Source organism: Oncorhynchus masou, unplaced genomic scaffold (assembly GCF_036934945.1).
Source record: "Oncorhynchus masou masou isolate Uvic2021 unplaced genomic scaffold, UVic_Omas_1.1 unplaced_scaffold_5475, whole genome shotgun sequence".
Lineage (NCBI taxonomy): Eukaryota > Metazoa > Chordata > Actinopteri > Salmoniformes > Salmonidae > Oncorhynchus > Oncorhynchus masou.
In genome coordinates, this window is record NW_027011891.1 from 4,583 (window position 1) to 19,014 (window position 14,432).

A 14,432-nucleotide genomic window follows, 5' to 3' on the forward strand; every position below is an offset into this window, starting at 1 on the left:
CCACTGTTACTCATATTATTAGTCTGAGAAGGAGGTGACTAGTTCTACCACTGTTACTCATATTATTAGTCTGAGAAGGAGGTGAGGGGTTCTACCACTGTTTCATATTATTACTGAGAAGGAGGTGAGGGGTTCTACCACTGTTACTCATATTATTAGTCTGAGAAGGAGGTGACTAGTTCTACCACTGTTACTCATATTATTAGTCTGAGAAGGAGGTGACTAGTTCTACCACTGTTACTCATATTATTAGTCTGAGAAGGAGGTGACTAGTTCTACCACTGTTACTCATATTATTAGTCTGAGAAGGAGGTGACTAGTTCTACCACTGTTACTCATATTATTAGTCTGAGAAGGAGGTGACTAGTTCTACCACTGTTACTCATATTATTAGTCTGAGAAGGAGGTGACTAGTTCTACCACTGTTACTCATATTATTAGTCTGAGAAGGAGGTGAGTTCTACCACTGTTACTCATATTATTAGTCTGAGAAGGAGGTGACACTGTTACTCATATTATTAGTCTGAGAAGGAGGTGACTAGTTCTACCACTGTTACTCATATTATTAGTCTGAGAAGGAGGTGACTAGTTCTACCACTGTTACTCATATTATTAGTCTGAGAAGGAGGTGACTAGTTCTACCACTGTTACTCATATTATTAGTCTGAGAAGGAGGTGACTAGTTCTACCACTGTTACTCATATTATTAGTCTGAGAAGGAGGTGACTAGTTCTACCACTGTTACTCATATTATTAGTCTGAGAAGGAGGTGAGTTCTACCACTGTTACTCATATTATTAGTCTGAGAAGGAGGTGAGAAGGAGTTCTAGTTCTACCACTGTTACTCATATTATTAGTCTGAGAAGGAGGTGAGGGGTTCTACCACTGTTACTCATATTATTAGTCTGAGAAGGAGGTGACTAGTTCTACCACTGTTACTCATATTATTAGTCTGAGAAGGAGGTGACTAGTTCTACCACTGTTACTCATATTATTAGTCTGAGAAGGAGGTGACTAGTTCTACCACTGTTACTCATATTATTAGTCTGAGAAGGAGGTGACTAGTTCTACCACTGTTACTCATATTATTAGTCTGAGAAGGAGGTGACTAGTTCTACCACTGTTACTCATATTATTAGTCTGAGAAGGAGGTGACTAGTTCTACCACTGTTACTCATATTATTAGTCTGAGAAGGAGGTGAGGGGTTCTACCACTGTTACTCATATTATTAGTCTGAGAAGGAGGTGACTAGTTCTACCACTGTTACTCATATTATTAGTCTGAGAAGGAGGTGACTAGTTCTACCACTGTTACTCATATTATTAGTCTGAGAAGGAGGTGAGGGGTTCTACCACTGTTACTCATATTATTAGTCTGAGAAGGAGGTGACTAGTTCTACCACTGTTACTCATATTATTAGTCTGAGAAGGAGGTGACTAGTTCTACCACTGTTACTCATATTATTAGTCTGAGAAGGAGGTGACTAGTTCTACCACTGTTACTCATATTATTAGTCTGAGAAGGAGGTGACTAGTTCTACCACTGTTACTCATATTATTAGTCTGAGAAGGAGGTGACTAGTTCTACCACTGTTACTCATATTATTAGTCTGAGTCTGAAGGAGGTGACTAGTTCTACCACTGTTACTCATATTATTAGTCTGAGAAAGGTTCTACCAGGTGAGGGGTTCTACCACTGTTACTCATATTATTAGTCTGAGAAGGAGGTGACTAGTTCTACCACTGTTACTCATATTATTAGTCTGAGAAGGAGGTGACTAGTTCTACCACTGTTACTCATATTATTAGTCTGAGAAGGAGGTGACTAGTTCTACCACTGTTACTCATATTATTAGTCTGAGAAGGAGGTGAGGGGTTCTACCACTGTTACTCATATTATTAGTCTGAGAAGGAGGTGACTAGTTCTACCACTGTTACTCATATTATTAGTCTGAGAAGGAGGTGACTAGTTCTACCACTGTTACTCATATTATTAGTCTGAGAAGGAGGTGACTAGTTCTACCACTGTTACTCATATTATTAGTCTGAGAAGGAGGTGACTAGTTCTACCACTGTTAGTCTCTGTTACTCATATTATTAGTCTGAGAAGGAGGTGACTAGTTCTACCACTGTTACTCATATTATTAGTCTGAGAAGGAGGTGACTAGTTCTACCACTGTTACTCATATTATTAGTCTGAGAAGGAGGTGAGGGGTTCTACCACTGTTACTCATATTATTAGTCTGAGAAGGAGGTGACTAGTTCTACCACTGTTACTCATATTATTAGTCTGAGAAGGAGGTGACTAGTTCTACCACTGTTACTCATATTATTAGTCTGAGAAGGAGGTGAGGGGTTCTACCACTGTTACTCATATTATTAGTCTGAGAAGGAGGTGACTAGTTCTACCACTGTTACTCATATTATTAGTCTGAGAAGGAGGTGAGGGGTTCTACCACTGTTACTCATATTATTAGTCTGAGAAGGAGGTGACTAGTTCTACCACTGTTACTCATATTATTAGTCTGAGAAGGAGGTGACTAGTTCTACCACTGTTACTCATATTATTAGTCTGAGAAGGAGGTGAGGGGTTCTACCACTGTTACTCATATTATTAGTCTGAGAAGGAGGTGACTAGTTCTACCACTGTTACTCATATTATTAGTCTGAGAAGGAGGTGACTAGTTCTACCACTGTTACTCATATTATTAGTCTGAGAAGGAGGTGACTAGTTCTACCACTGTTACTCATATTATTAGTCTGAGAAGGAGGTGAGGGGTTCTACCACTGTTACTCATATTATTAGTCTGAGAAAGTGAGTTCTACCACTGTTACTCATATTATTAGTCTGAGAAGGAGGTGACTAGTTTACCACTGTTACTCATATTATTAGTCTGAGAAGGAGGTGACTGTTCTACCACTGTTACTCATATTATTAGTCTGAGAAGGAGGTGACTAGTTCTACCACTGTTACTCATATTATTAGTCTGAGAAGGAGGTGAGGGGTTCTACCACTGTTACTCATATTATTAGTCTGAGAAGGAGGTGACTAGTTCTACCACTGTTACTCATATTATTAGTCTGAGAAGGAGGTGACTAGTTCTACCACTGTTACTCATATTATTAGTCTGAGAAGGAGGTGACTAGTTCTACCACTGTTACTCATATTATTAGTCTGAGAAGGAGGTGACTAGTTCTACCACTGTTACTCATATTATTAGTCTGAGAAGGAGGTGAGGGGTTCTACCACTGTTACTCATATTATTAGTCTGAGAAGGAGGTGAGGGGTTCTACCACTGTTACTCATATTATTAGTCTGAGAAGGAGGTGACTAGTTCTACCACTGTTACTCATATTATTAGTCTGAGAAGGAGGTGACTAGTTCTACCACTGTTACTCATATTATTAGTCTGAGAAGGAGGTGACTAGTTCTACCACTGTTACTCATATTATTAGTCTGAGAAGGAGGTGAGGGGTTCTACCACTGTTACTCATATTATTAGTCTGAGAAGGAGGTGACTAGTTCTACCACTGTTACTCATATTATTAGTCTGAGAAGGAGGTGACTAGTTCTACCACTGTTACTCATATTATTAGTCTGAGAAGGAGGTGACTGTTCTACCACTGTTCTAGTCCACTGTTACTCATATTATTAGTCTGAGAAGGAGGTGACTAGTTCTACCACTGTTACTCATATTATTAGTCTGAGAAGGAGGTGACTAGTTCTACCACTGTTACTCATATTATTAGTCTGAGAAGGAGGTGACTAGTTCTACCACTGTTACTCATATTATTAGTCTGAGAAGGAGGTGACTAGTTCTACCACTGTTACTCATATTATTAGTCTGAGAAGGAGGTGAGGGGTTCTACCACTGTTACTCATATTATTAGTCTGAGAAGGAGGTGACTAGTTCTACCACTGTTACTCATATTATTAGTCTGAGAAGGAGGTGACTAGTTCTACCACTGTTACTCATATTATTAGTCTGAGAAGGAGGTGACTAGTTCTACCACTGTTACTCATATTATTAGTCTGAGAAGGAGGTGACTAGTTCTACCACTGTTACTCATATTATTAGTCTGAGAAGGAGTTACTCATATTATTAGTCTGAGACTGACTAGTTCTACCACTGTTACTCATATTATTAGTCTGAGAAGGAGGTGACTAGTTCTACCACTGTTACTCATATTATTAGTCTGAGAAGGAGGTGACTAGTTCTACCACTGTTACTCATATTATTAGTCTGAGAAGGAGGTGAGGGGTTCTACCACTGTTACTCATATTATTAGTCTGAGAAGGAGGTGACTAGTTCTACCACTGTTACTCATATTATTAGTCTGAGAAGGAGGTGACTAGTTCTACCACTGTTACTCATATTATTAGTCTGAGAAGGAGGTGACTAGTTCTACCACTGTTACTCATATTATTAGTCTGAGAAGGAGGTGAGGGGTTCTACCACTGTTACTCATATTATTAGTCTGAGAAGGAGGTGAGGGGTTCTACCACTGTTTACTCATATTATTAGTCTGAGAAGGAGGTGACTAGTTCTACCACTGTTACTCATATTATTAGTCTGAGAAGGAGGTGTTACTCATATTATTAGTCTGAGAAGGAGGTGACTAGTTCTACCACTGTTACTCATATTATTAGTCTGAGAAGGAGGTGACTAGTTCTACCACTGTTACTCATATTATTAGTCTGAGAAGGAGGTGACTAGTTCTACCACTGTTACTCATATTATTAGTCTGAGAAGGAGGTGACTAGTTCTACCACTGTTACTCATATTATTAGTCTGAGAAGGAGGTGACTAGTTCTACCACTGTTACTCATATTATTAGTCTGAGAAGGAGGTGACTAGTTCTACCACTGTTACTCATATTATTAGTCTGAGAAGGAGGTGACTAGTTCTACCACTGTTACTCATATTATTAGTCTGAGAAGGAGGTGACTAGTTCTACCACTGTTACTCATATTATTAGTCTGAGAAGGAGGTGACTAGTTCTACCACTGTTACTCATATTATTAGTCTGAGAAGGAGGTGACTAGTTCTACCACTGTTACTCATATTATTAGTCTGAGAAGGAGGTGACTAGTTCTACCACTGTTACTCATATTATTAGTCTGAGAAGGAGGTGACTAGTTCTACCACTGTTACTCATATTATTAGTCTGAGAAGGAGGTGACTAGTTCTACCACTGTTACTCATATTATTAGTCTGAGAAGGAGGTGACTAGTTCTACCACTGTTACTCATATTATTAGTCTGAGAAGGAGGTGACTAGTTCTACCACTGTTACTCATATTATTAGTCTGAGAAGGAGGTGACTAGTTCTACCACTGTTACTCATATTATTAGTCTGAGAAGGAGGTGACTAGTTCTACCACTGTTACTCATATTATTAGTCTGAGAAGGAGGTGACTAGTTCTACCACTGTTACTCATATTATTAGTCTGTCTGAGAAGGAGGTGACTAGTTCTACCACTGTTACTCATATTATTAGTCTGAGAAGGAGGTGACTAGTTCTACCACTGTTACTCATATTATTAGTCTGAGAAGGAGGTGACTAGTTCTACCACTGTTACTCATATTATTAGTCTGAGAAGGAGGTGACTAGTTCTACCACTGTTACTCATATTATTAGTCTGAGAAGGAGGTGACTAGTTCTACCACTGTTACTCATATTATTAGTCTGAGAAGGAGGTGACTAGTTCTACCACTGTTACTCATATTATTAGTCTGAGAAGGAGGTGACTAGTTCTACCACTGTTACTCATATTATTAGTCTGAGAAGGAGGTGACTAGTTCTACCACTGTTACTCATATTATTAGTCTGAGAAGGAGGTGACTAGTTCTACCACTGTTACTCATATTATTAGTCTGAGAAGGAGGTGACTAGTTCTACCACTGTTACTCATATTATTAGTCTGAGAAGGAGGTGACTAGTTCTACCACTGTTACTCATATTATTAGTCTGAGAAGGAGGTGACTAGTTCTACCACTGTTACTCATATTATTAGTCTGAGAAGGAGGTGACTAGTTCTACCACTGTTACTCATATTATTAGTCTGAGAAGGAGGACTGTTACTCATATTATTAGTCTGAGAAGGAGGTGAGTTCTACCACTGTTACTCATATTATTAGTCTGAGAAGGAGGTGACTAGTTCTACCACTGTTACTCATATTATTAGTCTGAGAAGGAGGTGACTAGTTCTACCACTGTTACTCATATTATTAGTCTGAGAAGGAGGTGACTAGTTCTACCACTGTTACTCATATTATTAGTCTGAGAAGGAGGTGACTAGTTCTACCACTGTTACTCATATTATTAGTCTGAGAAGGAGGTGACTAGTTCTACCACTGTTACTCATATTATTAGTCTGAGAAGGAGGTGACTAGTTCTACCACTGTTACTCATATTATTAGTCTGAGAAGGAGGTGAGGGGGTTCTACCACTGTTACTCATATTATTAGTCTGAGAAGGAGGTGAGGGTTCTACCACTGTTACTCATATTATTAGTCTGAGAAGGAGGTGACTAGTTCTACCACTGTTACTCATATTATTAGTCTGAGAAGGAGGTGAGGGGTTCTACCACTGTTACTCATATTATTAGTCTGAGAAGGAGGTGACTAGTTCTACCACTGTTACTCATATTATTAGTCTGAGAAGGAGGTGACTAGTTCTACCACTGTTACTCATATTATTAGTCTGAGAAGGAGGTGACTAGTTCTACCACTGTTACTCATATTATTAGTCTGAGGAAGGAGGTGACTAGTTCTACCACTGTTACTCATATTATTAGTCTGAGAAGGAGGTGAGGGGTTCTACCACTGTTACTCATATTATTAGTCTGAGAAGGAGGTGACTAGTTCTACCACTGTTACTCATATTATTAGTCTGAGAAGGAGGTGAGTTCTACCACTGTTACTCATATTATTAGTCTGAGAAGGAGGTGACTAGTTCTACCACTGTTACTCATATTATTAGTCTGAGAAGGAGGTGACTAGTTCTACCACTGTTACTCATATTATTAGTCTGAGAAGGAGGTGAGGGGTTCTACCACTGTTACTCATATTATTAGTCTGAGAAGGAGGTGACTAGTTCTACCACTGTTACTCATATTATTAGTCCGAGAAGGAGGTGAGGGGTTCTACCGCTGTTACTCATATTATTAGTCCGAGAAGGAGGTGAGGTAACTTACTCTCTAAGACAGAGCCAAAGGGGGTAACAGTAGTTCCACTGGTGTTTGGCGTCTGGCAGTCAATAGTCTGTGTGTGATAAGTGCTTTCTGTTGAATTCCAAACAGGTTGAGGACTTGAAGATGAAGGTAGTTGAACTGAATGGAAAGTTCAGGAAGCCCGTCCTGAAGAAGGTCCGCATGTCTGCTGATGCTATGCTCCAGGCTCTGCTGGGCTCCAAACACAAGGTGTCCATGGATCTGCGGTCCAACCTGAAACAAGTCAAGAAGGAGGTCAAGGAAGAGGTGAGTGTTATTCTGGACATAAGAACATACTGTAATTAAAGTACAGTTTAGCTTAATAAGGTTACTATATATGTAATGTGTCTTATTTACTGTGTAAATAATGTGAGAGTTTTATTTGAAAGCCTCGTCCATGAATCTGTCTGTTCTGTAGCTGTTCTATAGGATTCCACTTCTGACACCAAATGTCATATCACAAGTCCAAACTTTCAAAGACAATGTCTCCCAGTATAGGCCTATCTCTAAGCAGCAGCAACTGTAAGCCTGTTCAACCCAACACTCCAATGTGAATCATGCTAATAACACTGCCGACACCAAGTGTCATATATTTCAAATACATTTTCACTCGTGTACTTATTCTGCCACTCTTACCCTCCCCCCCCCCCCTCAGGACAAAGATGCTGTGGGTGACTGGCGTAAGAACATCGAAGACAAATCAGACAGAAAGAAGATGTTTGAGACTCATAAGGAGTAGATGTTTCTGGAGTCCTTGGATATCTAGTCTTTTATCTCACATGAAACACAAAAACAGTAACGTGACCCCCCCCCCCAAAAAAAAAAAATTATGTTGTGCAATATTTATACTAATTGTCATCAAATAAACCCTGGTCAGCTAATAGAAACTGTTTTTTTGTGATTTGTAGAGTCACTTCTGTTACGTCTTCACAACAACAGACCAGCATGACCGTCCTGACGGGTTTAACCTGCTCTTGAAATGACATGGCTGTAGTAATGTTGATGTGTTCAAGGGGTACAACGTTTGGACAGGATTCACACTGAGGAGTTGCTATGTGGTTTAACCAGTCTGTTTATAGACCTCCTGGTCAGCAGGGACCAGCTGACCATAAATGTCAGAAGGCAGGGGTGGCTACCCGAAGACGGCTTCCTTTGTCAATGGGTCATAAGGGCAGAATCTAACTCTGTCAGATCACCAGACTTAAAGAAATGTAAATGTGGCCACAATGTTTGGGGTCACACTGACAGCAGCTCTCATCATCTGATTTCTCCCTATGACTCTGTCTAACTCCTATTTCATCTGGTACTCCCTACCTCTCTGTCTATCTCTGATTTCATCTGATTTCTCCCTGCCTCTCTGTCTATCTCTGATTTCATCTGGTTTCTCCCTGCCTCTCTTCCTGGGGTCTGATTTCATCTGGTTCTTCCTACCTCTTTGTCTATCTCTGATTTCATCTGATTTCTCCCTACCTCTCTGTCTATCTCTGATTTCATCTGGTTTCTCCCTATGACTCTGTCTATCTCTGATTTCATCTGGTTACTCCCTACCTCTCTGTCTATCTCTGATTTCATCTGATTACTCCCTGCCTCTCTGTCTATCTCTGATTTCATCTGATTTCTCCCTGCCTCTCTGTCTATCTCTGATTTCATCTGATTTCTCCCTGCCTCTCTGTCTATCTCTGATTTCATCTGATTTCTCCCTACCTCTCTGTCTATCTCTGATTTCATCTGGTTTCTCCCTATGACTCTGTCTATCTCTGATTTCATCTGATTTCTCCCTACCTCTCTGTCTATCTCTGATTTCATCTGATTTCTCCCTGCCTCTCTGTCTATCTCTGATTTCATCTGATTTCTCACTGCCTCTCTGTCTATCTCTGATTTCATCAGAAGGAGGATTACTCCCTGCCTCTCTGTCTATCTCTGATTTCATCTGATTTCTCCCTACCTCTCTGTCTATCTCTGATTTCATCTGGTACTCCCGATCTCTGTCTATCTCTGATTTCATCTGATTTCTCACTGCCTCTCTGTCTATCTCTGATTTCATCTGATTACTCCCTGCCTCTCTGTCTATCTCTGATTTCATCTGATTTCTCCCTGCCTCTCTGTCTATCTCTGATTTCATCTGATTTCTCCCTGCCTCTCTGTCTATCTCTGATTTCATCTGATTTCTCCCTACCTCTCTGTCTATCTCTGATTTCATCTGGTACTCCCGATCTCTCTGTCTATCTCTGATTTCATCTGATTGCTTCCTACCTCTCTGTTTATCTCTGATTTCATCTGATTGCTTCCTACCTCTCTGTCTATCTCTGATTTCATCTGTTTCTCCCTACTCTGTCTATCTCTGATTTCATCTGATTTCTCCCTGCCTCTCTGTCTATCTCTGATTTCATCTGATTTCTCCCTACTCTCTGTCTATCTCTGATTTCATCTGATTTCTCCCTACCTCTCTGTCTATCTCTGATTTCATCTGGTACTCCCTACCTCTCTGTCTATCTCTGATTTCATCTGATTTCTCCCTGCCTCTCTGTCTATCTCTGATTTCATCTGATACTCCCTACCTCTCTCTGTCTATCTCTGATTTCATCTTTTCTCCTGCCTCTCTGTCTATCTCTGATTTCATCTGATTTCTCCCTGCCTCTCTGTCTATCTCTGATTTCATCTGATTTCTCCCTACCTCTCTGTCTATCTCTGATTTCATCTGTTTCTCCTACCTCTCTGTTTATCTCTGATTTCATCTGGTTGCTCCCTACCTCTCTGTCTATCTCTGATTTCATCTGGTTGCTCCCTACCTCTCTGTCTATCTCTGATTTCATCTGATTTCTCCCTACCTCTCTGTCTATCTCTGATTTCATCTGGTTTCTCCCTACCTCTCTGTTTATCTCTGATTTCATCTGTTTCTCCCTACCTCTCTGTCTATCTCTGATTTCATCTGATTTCTCCCTGCCTCTCTGTCTATCTCTGATTTCATCTGATTTCTCCCTACCTCTCTGTCTATCTCTGATTTCATCTGGTTACTCCCTGCCTCTCTGTCTATCTCTGATTTCATCTGATTGTCTATCCTGATTTCATCTGGTTGCTCCCTAAGTCTCTGTCTATCTTTTTCATTGATTTATTTTTGTCTGTGATTTAGTTTTGACCTAAAACTCTCTGATTTTAAATGATGATTTCATCAAAATTACTCCCTGTTGGTGCTTTTAGGGTTAAACAGACAGCTGGTCCCAGATCTCTGATTTCATCTGATTTCTTCCTGCCTCTCCCTGGTCTATCTCTGATTTCATCCCTCCATCTTGCTCCTGCTCTCTGTGAGATTATCTCTGATTTCATCTGTTTGGTTTCAACTCTGCATTCTCTGTCTATCTCTGATTTATATCTGGCATTTTCTCTATTAGCTGACTGTAATTATCTCTGATTTCATAGATATTACTCATTGAAAAAACGTGTCTGTATTATTTCTCTGATTTCATCTGGTGTTTATAGTAGAAGAAGAAGAAGATCTCTGTCTATCTCTGATTTCATCTGGATTTCTCCCTACCTCTCTGTCTATCTCTGATTTCATCTGATTTCAGAGGGTTGTTTTATTGTAGAAGAAGAAGATGTGCCTTGTCCTCTCTGTTATATAGAAGAAGAAGATGGTTACTGCCTTGTCTACTTTGACAGAGGGTTGTTTTATAGTAGAAGAAGAAGATGCTGTGCCTTTCTACTTTGACAGAGGGTTGTTTTATAGTAGATTTTCTCCCTGCTCTCTGTCTATCTCAGATTTCATCTGATTTCTCCCAGAGGGTTGTTTTATAGTAGAAGAAGAAGATGCTGTGCCTTGTCTACTTTCTCTGCCTTTTCACCTAGAAGAAGAAGATGCTGTGCCTTTTTTGACAGAGGGTTGTTTTATAGTAGAAGAAGAAGATGCTCTCTTGTCTACTTTGAGGGTTGTTTTATAGTAGAAGAAGATTTCTCCCTACCAGAGGGTTGTTTTATTGTCTCTGTCTACTTTGACTGATTTCTACTTCTGACAGAGGGTTGTTTTCTAGTAGAAGAAGAAGATGCTGTGCCTTGTCTATCTCTGATTTTATAGTAGAAGAAGAAGATGCTGTGCCTTGTCTACTTTGTTTATAGTAGAAGAAGAAGATGCTGTGCCTTTCACTTTGACAGAGGGTTGTTTTATAGTTTCTCCTTGTCTACTCTGACAGAGGGTTGATTTTATCTGAAGAAGATGCTCCCTTGTCTACTTTGACTAGGGTTGTTTTATCTGCCTTGTCTACTTTGACAGAGGGTTGTTTTATAGTAGAAGAAGAAGATGCTGTGCCTTGTCTACTTTGACAGAGGGTTGTTTTATAGTCTCTGTCTTATCTCTGATTTCATCTGAATTGCTCCCTGTCCTGACTCTGTCTATCTTGTCTACTTTGACAGAGGGTTTCATCTGTGCCTTGTCTACTTTGACAGAGGGTTGTTTTATAGTAGAAGAAGAAGATGCCTACGTTGACAGAGGGTTGTTTTATAGTCTGATCTATCTCTGATTTGACAGAGGGTTGTTTTATCTGAAGTTGCTTCCTACCTGTGCCTTCTCTACTTTGACAGAGGGTTGTTTTATAGTAGAAGAAGAAGATGCTGTGCCTTGTCTACTTTGACAGAGGGTTGTTTTATAGTCTCTGATTTCATGACTGGTTGTTTTATAGTCCTACCTCTCTGTTTATCTCTGATTTCATCTGATTTGCTGTCTACTTTGACTGTTTTATATCTCTGATTTCATCTGTTTTATTTCTCCTTGCCTGACTCTGTCTATCTCTGATTTCATCTGATTTCTGTCCTTTGACAGAGGGTTGTTTTATAGTCTCTGTCTATCTCTGATTAGAAGAAGAAGATCTGTGCCTTGTCTACTTTGACAGAGGGTTGTTTTATAGTAGAAGAAGAAGATGCTGTCTTGTCTATTTGACAGAGGGTTGTTTTATAGTAGAAGAAGAAGATGCTGTGCCTTGTCTATCTCTGATTTCATAGTGAAGATGCTCCTTGTCTACTTTGACAGAGGGTTGTTTTATAGTAGAAGAAGAAGATCTCTTGATTTGACAGAGGGTTGTTTTATAGTAGAAGAAGAAGATGCTGTGCCTTGTCTATTGACAGATTTCATCTAGAAGAAGAAGATGCTGTGCCTTGTCTACTTTGACAGAGGGTTGTTTTATAGTAGAAGAAGAAGATGCTATCTTGTCTACTTTGACAGAGGGTTGTTTTATAGTAGAAGAAGAAGATGCTGTCTTGTCTATCTCTGAGGGTTGTTTTATAGTAGAAGAAGAAGATGCTGTGCCTTGTCTCTTTGTCTATTGTTTTATAGTAGAAGAAGAAGATCTCTGTCTTATCTCTGACAGAGGGTTGTTTCATCAGATTGTCTCCCTTTTATAGTAGAAGAAGAAGATGCTGTGCCTTGTCTCTTTGACAGAGGGTTGTTTTATAGTAGAAGAAGAAGATGCTGTCTCTTGATTTGACATCTGTTTTATAGTTTCCCTTTACAGAGGGTTGTTTTATAGTAGAAGAAGAAGATGCTGTCTTGTCTATTTGACAGAGGGTTGTTTTATAGTAGAAGAAGAAGATGCTGCCTCTCTGTCTACTTTGACAGAGGGTTGTTTTATAGTAGAAGAAGAAGATGCTGTGCCTTGTCTACTTTGACAGAGGGTTGTTTTATAGTAGAAGAAGAAGATGCTGTGCCTTGTCTACTTTCAGAGGGTTGTTTTATAGTAGAAGAAGAAGATGCTGTGCCTTGTCTACTTTGACAGAGGGTTGTTTTATAGTAGAAGAAGAAGATGCTGTGCCTTGTCTACTTTGACAGAGGGTTGTTTTATAGTAGAAGAAGAAGATGCTGTGCCTTGTCTACTTTGACAGAGGGTTGTTTTATAGTAGAAGAAGAAGATGCTGTGCCTTGTCTACTTTGACAGAGGGTTGTTTTATACTAGAAGAAGAAGATGCTGTGCCTTGTCTACGTTGACAGAGGGTTGTTTTATAGTAGAAGAAGAAGATGCTGTGCCTTGTCTACTTTGACAGAGGGTTGTTTTATAGTAGAAGAAGAAGATGCTGTGCCTTGTCTACTTTGACAGAGGGTTGTTTTATAGTAGAAGAAGAAGATGCTGTGCCTTTTTGACAGAGGGTTGTTTTATTAGAAGAAGAAGATGCTGTGCCTTGTCTACTTTGACAGAGGGTTGTTTTATAGTAGAAGAAGAAGATGCTGTGCCTTGTCTACTTTGACAGAGGGTTGTTTTATAGTAGAAGTCAGAAATTGCTGTGCCTTGTCTACTTTGACAGAGTGTTGTTTTAGGGTTAAAGAAGACAGCTGTGCCTTGTCTACTTTGACAGAAGATGCTGTGCCTTGTCTACTTTGACAGAGGGTTGTTTTATAGTAGAAGAAGAAGATGCTTGCCTTGTTCATTGACAGAGGGTTGTTTTATAGTTTCTGTGCCTTGTCTACTTTGACAGAGGGTTGTTTTATAGTAGAAAAGAAGATGCTGTGCCTTGTCTACTTTGACAGAGGGTTGTTTTATCCCTCCATCTTGACAGACGTTCTTTTATAGTAGAAGAAGAAGATTCCTTGTTACTTTCAGAGGGTTGTTTTATAGTAGAAGAAGAAGTCCTCTCTTGTTTACTTTGACAGAGGGTTGTTTTCAGTAGAAGAAGAAGATGCTGTGCCTTTTACTTTAGTCTGGATGCTGTTTTTCTTTGACAGAGGGTTGTTTTATAGTAGAAGAAGAAGATGACTGTAATTATGACAGAGGGTTGTTTTATAGTAGAAGAAGAAGATGTGCCTTGTCACTTTGACAGAGGGTTGTTTTATAGTAGAAGAAGAAGTGGCCTTATTACTTTGACAGAGGGTTGTTTTATAGTAGAAGAAAAGATGCTAAAACTTGTCTACTTTGACAGAGGGTTGTTTTATAGTAGAAGAAGAAGATGCTGTGCCTTGTCTACTTTGACAGAGGGTTGTTTTATAGTAGAAGAAGAAGATGCTGTGCCTTGTCTACTTTGACAGAGGGTTGTTTTATAGTAGAAGAAGAAGATGCTGTGCCTTGCCTTGTCTACTTTGACAGAGGGTTGTTTTATAGTAGAAGAAGAAGATGCTGTGCCTTGTCTACTTTGACAGAGGGTTGTTTTATAGTAGAAGAAGAAGAGTACTTTGACAGAGGGTTGTTTTATAAGAAGAAGATGCTGTGCCTTGTCTACTTTGACAGAGGGTTGTTTTATAGTAG

General features: G+C 39.6%; 1 protein-coding gene across 1 annotated transcript; it reads left to right on the plus strand.

Moving 5' to 3' along the window:
* Positions 1-7,305: 7,305 nt before the first annotated feature.
* LOC135536035 (troponin I, fast skeletal muscle-like) lies at positions 7,306-7,954 on the plus strand (the record flags this gene model as incomplete). The annotated part of the gene is made up of 2 exons (XM_064962425.1): positions 7,306-7,482; positions 7,871-7,954. Coding segments are annotated over 2 exons (261 nt in total), but the record flags the coding sequence as incomplete, so codon positions are not given.
* Between the last annotated feature and the right edge of the window lie 6,478 nt (positions 7,955-14,432).